The 11353-nt window shown below is 62.5% G+C and overlaps 1 protein-coding gene across 1 annotated transcript in view; it reads right to left on the minus strand.

The window, feature by feature from the left end:
* MAP7D1 (MAP7 domain containing 1) overlaps positions 1-10970 on the minus strand; it is a 37277-nt gene extending 26307 nt beyond the window's left edge. The window contains exons 1-2 of the mRNA XM_077838148.1: positions 10916-10970; positions 2662-2751 (exon numbers count right to left, since the gene is read on the minus strand). Of these exons, the coding sequence (XP_077694274.1) occupies positions 2662-2751; positions 10916-10970 (145 nt within the window). The remainder of the gene's footprint in view (positions 1-2661; positions 2752-10915) is intronic.
* Between the last annotated feature and the right edge of the window lie 383 nt (positions 10971-11353).

Below are 11353 nucleotides of genomic sequence, written 5' to 3' on the forward strand. Positions count from 1 at the left end.
TTGGCTGCACATGGAGCCAGATCCGGCGAGGAGACTCTGGCCATCTACGGGCCAGGGGTAGTTGAAGGTATCACCCTCACCCCCCAGGGTCACAGCTCCCTGGGCACCCACACCCAGACGGCCCTCCATGGCCAAGCCAGACAAAGACTCTCTGAGAGGCAGCCATGTCCCGCCCCACCCGGGGCCTGCAGCCACCAGATGAGCGAAAGCTTCAAGCCCAGGATGACGCCTCAGAACAGATGGCAATACTTTCCCAGATCCCCAAACGTGCCCAAGGCCAGGCCGGGGGATGGGCGACCCTGCCCAACGCCAAGAGCAATCAGGGTCCCGCTGCGGGCCCTGACCCCCGTCTGGATCCCCCTGCACACGATTTCCCTTCAGGCCTCTCGGACCTGCAGCCGAACCGCCGTGGGCTGCAGAATTAGTGGGCTCGGCAGGGTCAGGCTTGGCCAGTGGGCAGATGGGAACTCTCCTAGGAAAGCCCAGCCGGTGCTTCGGGAAGCAGGCTGGGGGACGCAGTCGGGGCGCTCTCCCCTCGCAGCCAGCGCGGATCCCAATGCACCAGGGCTGCATGAGGCCATGTCATGCTGCAGTATCAGCGGTGTGTGAGATAAGATGTAGGATGGGGACCAGGCTGCTGGCGGCCATTAGGGACCCCCGGTTCCCTCACTTGCAGCTCAGCCTCTTGGAAGAGCTCACCGAGAACATGATGCCAGAGAAACAGGCCTGGAGGCGGGTTCCTGGCCCCCAACGGCTGCAGGCTGCAGGTCTGGATCCTTGACGCTGCAGAGAGCTCCTCTCCCTGGGCATGGAGTCGGCAAGGCTAACGCACATCCAGTTAGCACCAGGCAGGCAGGGAACACCACCCCCTTACTGGGGCAGTACTACGGAGCTGGGGCTGCCAGCCCGAGCCTCCAGGGCCCATCTAGGCCAATTCACCGGCCAGGCCAAGATCCTTCCTGCAGCCCGTGGCTAGGTGACCAGAGAGGCCACAATTTCTTCGGCTGGGGCAGCGCTTCTGTCGGCCCCTGCGCTGACCCTGCCCTGCCCCGCCCCAGCCTCTCGCCAGCTGTCGCTGTCTCATCCCAGCAGCTGCCCCGAAACCCGATGCTGTTTGTCTGCCAGGACAGCGGTCAGGGTGGGTGTCCTGCGAGCGGGGAGGGAATTCCAGAGGGGATGAACTCCCCCCACGCATGCACAGAGCCAGGCTCCCCCCCGCCGAATCCCCAGACACAGGTGTTTCCCATTCGCCTGGTGCAGACTGGCGATTCCAGGGCACGCCAGGCAACTCCACACTTGCTGTGGCGAGCCCTTGGGCCCAGAGTGCCCCAGCTCCCATGGCTGGCGTGCAGGGGGGCAAGGTCGCTGAATGGCAGGGCCTGCTCGCTCCCGTCTCGGTGGTGTCGGGGGTGGGGGGGGGGCAGCAGGAGGGATGCTCAGTACAGGAAAAGTGTCAAAGCCATTGGAGTCAGGCAGGACACACACACCCCTGCAGCCAGCTCAAAATCCTGCCATCACCACGGCACACAAGCACTGGGGGCATCTCTGCTGGCAAGGCCCTGTCTACACTAGGCGAGAAACCATTGCAACAAGCCAACCGGAGGGACACTTTGCTCTCTCCAGGCACATGCCACAGGTCCGCGTGCTCGCGTTGCCCCAGGCGTCTGATGGGCGCTGGCTGGGGTGCCCTCCTGCAGGGCCCCCGCCAGAGAGATGGAGCTGGGCACAGGCCCCAGGGCTAAGCAATGTTCAGGCCCTCCTTGGCTGCCTGCGCTCTCCATGCCGCCTCGCTCTGGGCCCCATGGCAGGCACGAACATGCACAGCTGTGCAGGGCACTGGGGCTTAGCCTGGTAACATGGGGCAGCTGCTTCGAGAGGCTGGGAAGCACACTGCTAACAGACTGGATGCTCACTGGGACCCCTCAGGGCCGGGCTGTCCTGGGGCTCAAGGAGGGGCCTTGGATCCCTCCTGAGGATGGAGGGGCGCGGCACCCCTGGCCTGGCTGCTGGGATAAGTGCTCTGCCCCAGCAGGGCCTCTGCTGGAGGGGACAGAGGCGCTTGGCTCTGTAGGAAGAGGCACTTTCCCAGGGCCCTGCTGGGAGCTGCCAGACACACAGAGGATCAGAGCATCCCCCGTCATCACAGTCCCGGGGCCCTGCCCCTTCCCAGGCCTTTGGGCTGACGTCATTAGCAGGCTGCAGCATGCCAGGCTGGGGTCCCTGTGCCCTCACCTGGCCCCGCTTTGCGCCAGCGTCCCTTCTCGCGTCAGCAGCTTACACAGGGGAATATCCAGGCTTCACACACGCCTGGGCCCGGCGAAGCTCTGAGCTAACGCCCTTACCTAGCCCCTGAAGGGCGGGGCACAGCGGTGACGCCAGGCCTGGCCATGAGCCAGGAGCTGCATCTCACTGGCCTGCTTCCCTTCGTCCCCGAGCAAGGCTGATCCCGAAGAGAGGGCAGCCCAGTCGCAGCCCCTGCCTCCCTCTGCACTTGGGAGTGGGAGAGACACCAGGACACCAGCTTCGGCCTTGGCTCCCTCCAGAGCCGCAGCGCAGAGCCCAGCCCACACCCCACTGCCCACGCCACTGAGCCCACTGCCTCTCACGTGGGCCAACGCTGCCTCCTTGGTTCCTGGTGCTCCCAGCTCTGCCGGTGCCCACCTCCGAGACTGGAGGCGCCTTGGGGCTTTGTTGTCTCTGTATCACACCGAGTGCAGTGAGCTTCTGCTCCATGGGTGTCGCTCCTGGGTGCTGCCGGAGTGCAGATGAATAGCTATCTCCGGTCTTGGCACTGCCTGGCCAATCCCAGCAGCCAGTCACGAGCCTGTGGAAAGCCCGGCCTACGGCACTGCCAGAGCAGGGAAGAGGAAGAGCCAGGAGTCTCCGCTGGATGCTGCGGCAGCCCAGAGTCAGGCGGGGCAGAGGCTGAGCAAAACCGAAGTGGAGCTAACTCCCAAGCATGCGTGGGTCCCCAGTCTCCATCTCAAAGGGCTGCTCTCAGCTCTGTGAGCCCCCTTGGCTGCTTGTGCAGCGCTGACCCAGCGGCGCCCTGGGGACACGAGTGCAAAAGCAGGCATCGTGCGGGTACCTGCGGTCTCCCAAGCAACAACACAGGATATCCCCTGGGCTGCGCACACACACACGGGCATGGGCTGATGGCACAGCTTTCCTGGGAGGGTCTTTCTTGTGCAATCTGGTGCTGACTCAGCTCTCCGCGCTGCAACCCCTAACCGTGCTCAGCTCATCAACCGCTCACGGGGAGCCTCTCACAGTCATCGGGGCGGGGTGTCAAGTCTCTGCATGTGCACGGCTGGGATGGGACGGCGCCAGCAGGTTCCCAGTTACAGGGCAGCAGGTGGGCAGCCCAGCATTGAGCCAAGCAAAGGAAGTTAAAACGCGGCTTTCCAGAGCCCATCTGGGCAGCGTGCAGTCCACAGCCAGCCGGACGTGGGCTTTGGCAGCTCCCCACCCAGGGCCAGACAGCGGCACAGAGGGATCCCCACCCCAGAGCAGGCTGCCATGGGGGGTGGATAGAGAGGTCTCCCATCGGCTGTCAACGCTTATTTCCAGCTGAATCCTGCCATGCCGGATACTGCTGCCAAGGGCCTGGGAGTGTGGCACAAAGAGGAGCCAATAGGGAATTCAGCTGAATGCTCGGGTCAGTGCAGCTGGTCACTGGAAGATGCGCAAGCGGCTGGGGCTGGCTCGTCACTGCAGGGTTCTTGTTGCTCGCGGACAACAGGCTGCAGGGTTTGGCTGTTTGAGGAAGAATTTGTTTGGGGGGATAAAACAAAGAAGCCCAACGCCAAGACCCGGGGACCGAAGCAGTCACCGCGCTGGACGCCACAGAGCCACTGTCCCTTGAACAGAGGGATTCTGCTGCACTGGGCGGAGGCCAAGTAACTGGGCCGCCTCGGGCATGAGGCCATCAGTGTGTCGCTCACTCCCGGGTGAGCACAGTTGCTTCTGCCCAAACCACTCACACAGCTCGCAGAGGGCCAACTCCTACCCCAGCTCAGCACACCAGGGCATGGCAAGTGCCTCTGAATCCAGCCGCTGCCCCTCTGCCCCATAGCCCAGGCCCTGGCAGACAGACCTGGGCTCTTCCATCATTGGGGAGCACGCGGGGCTCGAGAAGGGCACCCCGCTGCCTGCCCTGGGAGGGGGGTCCCCTCCCCATCCGGGGGCCACCTCCTCTACCCCCACTCAGGCCAATGTGTCTCAATGACTCAAAGAAAGCCCTCTAGCAGGTAAGGGATGGCGCAATCTCCATGGCTCATTCAGTCCTTGGCCTCCTCACTGCAACGACCAACTAGGGTCCATTGCCCGAGGGCGCCCACAGAAACCTGGATCACGTTACACAGGCCGAACCCTCATCAGGTGAGAACGTCATCAGGTGGGAACAACTGCTGGTCACTACTAACCCGACACTAGATTGGAACCAGCACCCTAGAGGGGAAAAGCCCCCATCCCATTCCCTGCCTCTGAGTCAGCCAGCTGTATCCGTCACACCTGGATGACAGCATCTGAGAGTGTAACTAAGCAGCCCGCGCCTGGCGCAGCTCCTGGCAGGTACATCTGCTCCTCTGCTCACAGTGCCGCTCGCACGCCCACCCCACAACAGCGCAGAGCTGCAGGTCTGCTTGCCCTGCAGCAGGATGCCATGGCCGACCCAGAGAGCACCCACGACAAGTCTGAGGGCAAAGAGCTGAACGGAACCTCTGCCCTTCCGTGCCAGCCCAGCAGACAGATGCCACACAAAGGGGCACTCATGACACAGAGACTGCGACCCTCCCCCTTCAGCTGGCAGCCAGGTCCCACAGCACCTGGGCTCGGTGCCCAGGGGAAGCCAACGCTCCCCAGGACTGTCTTCCAGAACTCCGAAATGAAACCGGGCTGCTCCCGTTCGGGTCTGGCTCCCAGCTGCCCTGGGGTCTGAAGGGGGGTGTAGCAGGCTCAGGCTCAGGGGCTGGCAGGGAAGCTGCCGCTGGGTTTATGAATATTCACAGACTGCGCCACCAGTACCTTCCCCAGCATTCATTCATCCTCCCAGTGAAACCAGAGCTGGGGCCAGGGGGTTAACCCTTCCCCTGCACTGTTTGCACCAGAGTCATCAGGGCCCACAGGTCAGAGTGGGAGAACCCAAAAGCAAAACAGACTGGAACCAAAGCCTGAAGCTTCCCAACTCTCCCCAGACTCTAGCAGGGGGTTGTCCAGATGCCCTCTCCAGGTCAGCCTGCATTTTAAGGGGCTCTCTGCTTCCCAGGGTGCCCATCACATTTCCGCTTGCTCCTTATTTGGGGGATCTGCGAGGGCTGTTCTACCCAGCTCACAGAGGCCTGCTGAGCTGTCACCAAGCTTAGAGGAGAGACTGACACTGCCCCAAAGACCTTCCTAACGCTAATCTGATCCGTGATGCGGCCTCCCTTGTCCCCCACATGGATAACCTGCTGCATCCCCATAGCTTGTGGAGCGCCGGAGCAATCCTCGAGGAGCAAGGGAGGCCTGCTCGTGGTGCAGGAGCTGATAATACTTCACTGCAGTAGTGACCCCCGGCCCCCAGCGTCCTCTGCCCCAAAGCACTGCGCAGGGGCAAGGCAGAGCAGCCATGCGGCAGGGCAGCGTCCAGGATGTGGAGTGAGGAGTGACAGGGGAACTCAGGGAGGCAGGATCTCAGGGCAGTGCTGGGATGGAGCCTCGGGTTGTTTACAGTTCATTTAAAATAAACAAAGGAAAACCAGCCAGAGAACCTGAGCTGCTTTCAAGCCCCATGCCTCCCAATCATGAATTTCCCATGCAGCTATATCTGCACTGGACCGGCCCTAAGTCAGCGCTAGACCCCCAGGGCACGCTCTGCGACCGGGCCAGCTCAATAGGAAGTGCCCGAGGATGACCTGAGCAGCAGCAGCTTACAGCATGGGCCGAATTGCTAGCAGACCTTGGTGAGTCAGGTGCTCAGCTCTTGAGAAAACCTGCCCATCAGTGCCACCTGGCTGCTGCTGGGCACTTCTGAAAGCCTGGCCCTTGTCCCAGTCCCTAAGTAGGAGCTCAGCTCCTTCCAGAAATCAGGCCTATCAACCTAATTTGCAGAGGTGCTGAGCATCTGCCACTTGCATTGACTCTAACTGGAGCAGGGGTGCACAGCACCTCTGCGAATGAGACCACTGGCATTAACCCTGAAGCATGAGCCCTAGATCGCTAGCAGGTCACAGAGCCTGCTGTTCTCCCAGCGATGAGGCCAGCCATTTCCCTAGCGCTGGGCTCTGGTGCAGGGCAGCTCCACCCCAAGTCGGCGCTGCTCAGAGTGCTCTCTGGAGTGAAAGCTGCACTAAGTCTTTTGGACAATGCACTCCAGGGCTGTCACACTGCAGTTCTGCATGTTGCATCGCTCAGAAAAGCAATCAGGGTGGCCTCGGCCACCCCACCCCACCTTCCATCCTCTCCCTGAGCTGGCTTCCTCCAGAATCCCTGCTTTGGCTGGTGACCCAAGTTCTCTGTATTTGGGGTCTCCAGTGCCAGTGGGAAGAGGAAAGAGACCATCGGGCACAGGCCTGTGCCCGCTCTGCCCTTATCCTTGTCTGGCCACACCCAGCTGCTTGCATTTAGCTATCATCTCCCTGCTGATGGCTCCACAGAGCTGCCCTTCCTCGCCCAGTCCTAGATCTGTGCCACCAGCACCCTGGTTGGCTTGCTAGGGGACGCATTGCACCCGTTGTTTCTCTGCGAAGCCCTGTCCAGGTCTCTGCCAAGCCCTGTCCAGGTCAATTGGAAGATGCCTGGCCCTCCCCTGCACGACAGCCAGCTCAAGACCACCCAAAGGAATGTAAACACCTCGGGCAGGTGAAATCCCAGTCCCATTGAAGCCAGTGGCAAAATGAGTTGAGCTGGGGACAGATTTCACCCCATGTTTCCTCGTCCCCATGGGCTCAGGGCTGTTTCACACAGCCGGAGCAATGGGCAGAGACAGGGCGATTCCACTCTCCAAGCAGTTTGGACTGACCAAAATTAATAGAAAGGAGGAAATGTTTAAACTAACCCCTTTCCCCCAGAAATACAAACTCGTTGCTCTTCGTGACAGGCTTCAGAGAGACCCCTTCTGCAAAGTCAGGCCTAACGCAACTTGATAATATCCTTCTGAAAAGCTAAAGAGATAACTTGTCCCCAGGACTGTGGCATGCCGCACGCTGTAAAGCTGTTATCACATCTTCCAGAGGGTTAGCACCTGGCTCTCCCTCCCACCCCCCATTCCCATTGTCTTCCTGCTAGGAGACTAACAACAAACTAGCTTCGGAACATATTGGTGGGACACACTAAAATCCCTGGGGTGTCTGGCGGCAGGGCACTATTCCCAGCCAACTTGCCACCACTGCCCGGCCAGAGCAGCCTGGATATTTTAGGCACATGCAGACGCCGCCAGGCACAGGACATCACCACCACGAGGGACAGAACTGTTCTGCTCAGCTATAAACAACGGAAAGCCAGGCCTATCGGAGGAGCCGAGAGCCAGGCACAGACAATACGTCTGCAGTTTTCTCGTTAAACACAGTATTTATCAAAGGCTGCAGGGCCCCAGGACTGCAGCTCGGCATTTAGGGCCGGTTCGCCTGCCTGCGACCAGCAGCCGCGAGCTCTGAAGGGCCCTGGTTCCTCTGTTTCCGCTGCCAACACTGTCCTCCCCTCCCCCGAACAGCCACCACAGGCCCATGCAGACTCAGGCCTCCATGAATCACAGCAGCTGTCCCTCCCACTCCTGCAACAGGGCATCGGGGACGGAGGGGGGAGGGGGCAGCCGGGCCTTCCCTCTTCCTCCATCAGTGGAAAGACAGGCCTGCCACAAAGCCATGCTTAGTCACAGGGCTGCCCTGCCTCCGCCCAGAGATACCAACACAGACAGGGCCAAAGAGCATTTGGCTGGGTCCCTTGGAGAGACTCGGAGCCAAAACAAATCCTGGCTCCAGCAGACTCAGCTCCAGCCAGCCGCTGCCCTCCTCCAGCTGCCCAGGAGCAAGAGAATTCAGCAGCGTTGGGCAAAGCTGCAGATTCAGGCCTGGCTGCTCCTGTGACCCACCAGGGAGACAGCAAACCCCTGGCCAGGGTACAGCAGCACTGCACCAGGGAATGCCATAAACCTGCCCAGAAATGCAGCAGGAGGCAGCCACACATGGATGTTGCATCCTCAGCATCTGTCCCCCGATGTCCTCCCACCCCGCAGCCACCATAAAAGGCCTTTTGCCTTCCCACCCATAACACCAGCCTCCTGCCTTCCTCACTTAGGTCTAGGAGGCAGCCATGCTGCACAGGTAACCATGTTGGGGGGACCCGGTTATGAGCTAACACACCACTGTGCCCTGTGGTGTAGACAAGACCTGACAGTGTTTTAACCACGTCTCCAGCCAATCCCAGGGTCTGGATAAGCAGGGCTGCTGTCACACAGTTCAGGGACACAGTGAGCTCCCAGATCTCCACAGCAAGACGGAGCAGTGTCAGAGGACGGATGTGTTGTACCCAGGTTGCCCGACACTGCGGACGGCCTGGGAAAGCTGCAGAGATGGGTACTGTGGCACTCAGCAGAGACCAAACAGCTAATCACACGGATGCCAACCAAGCTCTGACTGGGGCTGGCGCAGCTCTGTCCTCAGCCACAGCAGGGGTATGAGGAGCAGCGACAGACAGGGCAGGGTGGGCACAGAATCCCCTGCAGGTGCCTGCTTTGGTTCTGGATTTCATGACCCAGCAGATGTGCCCCCTGCACCCTGTGTGCCAGGGGGCTGAAGCCGCTGGCACTGGGGAGGGGCCACCTGTGCAGGGTGGAAGAAACCTAGCGATGAGGGAGAACAAAATTAACGCCCCCCTTCACCCCAACTCTGCTCCTGAAGGAACGGGGGCCAGCATGCAAGAGGATGAGACCTGGGGGAGAGATTCAGTTGACCTGTGTTAGTGCCACCCCTCCTCAGGCCTGGTCCTTGCCCCTACCATGCGTCAGGGCTGGGGACCCGTGCCGGTGATGCCCCAGGGCAAAGGGAGAGGATAAGCAGGCTGGTCCTGGGGGAACACTGGTCTCACCCACAGCAGCCCCAATGCCCCCTGCAGCTCAGTGGGGGACCAGACACATCCAGAAGCACCAAGATCTGTCCTCTCTGCACTGCACGACAGAGGCTGCTGCTGTCTGGAAAGGTCTTGTCAAGGGCAACTTCTATCTTGCAGCCACTTGAGTGAATCTAATTAGCTCCTAAGGGCTGCAGGCTTGGCTCTCTGTGGGCCTACTGAGACTATGTTAGCTCCTTTCCTCCTGCTCCCTAAAACTCCAGGGAGGGGGCACTGCCTTCCCCTGGACCCTCCATTTCAACTGGGTCTATCTGCCTGCCCAGCTGGATGGCGAGGAGACCTCTCTGGAGAGCGTGGGGCCTGCCAAACTGCCCTGAGCTCTGCAAAACTGGGACGCCCACAGGAGCTGGTCGTTCAGCGGGACCCGTACCCCCTGAGGCACAATTCTCCCCTCACCCCACTCAGACTTGTCTGTGTCCCCAGAGTGACTCCTGATTTACGCTGGGATGGGCAAGCGCAGAATCAGGTCCCCTCTGGCACCATCTTCTACTCAGATGCCAATTCTCCTGGTGTAAATCACAGCTCCACACAGAAGTCAGTGGATCTGGCCTGTTCATTCCAATGGGAGCGGCACCCATCCACACCAGCTGGGGGGGCCCAGACTGCAGGAGTCACTCCTGATTTGCAGAGCCCTGTGACTGTGCCCCAGCCCGGTTCAGTCACGTCTGGGCTGCAAACACTGCAGGGCGAGGCTGAGCTCCTGGGCCTAGCCTAAATTAGGACATCTCTGGGACCTGGCTCCAAGACAGCAGCCCTCTGCTCCTGCTGGGGAAGACTCCAAACAGCCCCCTGGAAACCCCCCCGCCTAGGACTGAATTCAGGGGTTTCTACCCAGCTGGAGGAGGGGCCGTGCCCCCCCCCCAACTCCCTCCTCCCGGGAAGGGGTCTGAGCGCCCCCCTCGCCAGGCCAGAGCGCCCTCCAAGATCACCCCTCTCCCCGCAGCCGTGTGGCCCCCCAGCATAGAAAGCCCCTGGACAGGCAGGTTCGGGCGGCGGGGAGCGGGGCCCAGCCCCAGCGTGGCGCAGAGACCGGAAGGCCGCCCCCGGTTCTTCACACTCCGTTAGCTCTGCAGCCCGGCTGGGGGTCCCCGTCCGGCCCCGCTAGCCTGGGCGAGGGACTGTAGCCAAGGCCAGCCGCCGTTTGCCCAGTACCCGCCCAGCCACCCCTCCAGCAGAGGCGCTGGGCGAGATGCTCCAGCCCAGCCCGAGTCCCTGGGCCCGGCGCTGGGGAGGAATCCAGGAGTTCAGAGCCGATGATCTCATGGCTCCTGGAGCTCAGGGAGGCGGCAGGCTGGGGACCCCCCCCCCCGGCGGGGAACTCTCCCATCTCCAGCCTGGCGCCCAGGCACCGCCACGAGCTTCCCCTGCGAGCGGGACCGGGACCGGGACCAGCCCTAGCCCCGCGCCGCGGCCGCTGGCAGGGGAGGCCGGGCAGCAGGGCCGGGAGCGGCCCCTCCCCAGCCCCCCTGTGGGGCTCGGGCTCTGGGGGGTGGGGGGGCAGAGCCCCTGGCACGTCCCGACAGCAGGGGGCGGGGGGGGCATTTAACCGCAGAGCCCCACGCTGGAGAGGGGCGTGCGGGCGGCAGGAGAGGCCGGGGCGCGCCGCTCCCTGCCGAGGGGCGCACAATGGAGCGGGGGGGGGAGCCCTGGCGCTTCGCGGAGCCCGGCCCCGACTTGATGCTGCTTTCGCCTGCCGGGCTGCAAACACCCCCCCCGGGGAGGAGGCTGGAGACCAACCATTGGGGGGAGGGGCACACAGTATCTCATGACCCCCCCCGTGCTGCCCAAAGGGCCCCACGCAGCTATTTACCTTGGGCTCGGTGCCGCATCGCCTCGGCCTCCCGCGCCGCCGGCCGCCTCTCCATGCCGTGCCGGGGAGGGCGCTGCTCGCTCTGTTGTGGTTCCCCCCCCGCCCCGGTGTTTTAAAACCAGCCACACAGCAGCGGGATCGGCGACGAGTCAGTCACTCCTCTGCCCCTTTTCCGCCTGGCTCCGCCGCAGGCTCATCCCGCCCCGGATCCAACCCAGCCCCTTCCAGGGGGAGGGGGGGCGGTATCAGCTCCGGCTCATTCCCGGGCCCCCCGGGGTGCAGGACCCCGCCGCCGGCGGTGAAATGGACGCGGGGCCCCGGGGCTCTCCAGCCCTGGCCCGGGGGGTGCAGCCCGGCTGGGAGCTGGGGGGGGGGGCTGCAGGACTGGGCCCGAGACGCCCCCAGGCAAAGGACCCCGCGCCCCCCGCCAGCAGCTGA

Source organism: Eretmochelys imbricata, chromosome 19 (assembly GCF_965152235.1).
Source record: "Eretmochelys imbricata isolate rEreImb1 chromosome 19, rEreImb1.hap1, whole genome shotgun sequence".
Taxonomy (NCBI): Eukaryota; Metazoa; Chordata; order Testudines; family Cheloniidae; genus Eretmochelys; species Eretmochelys imbricata.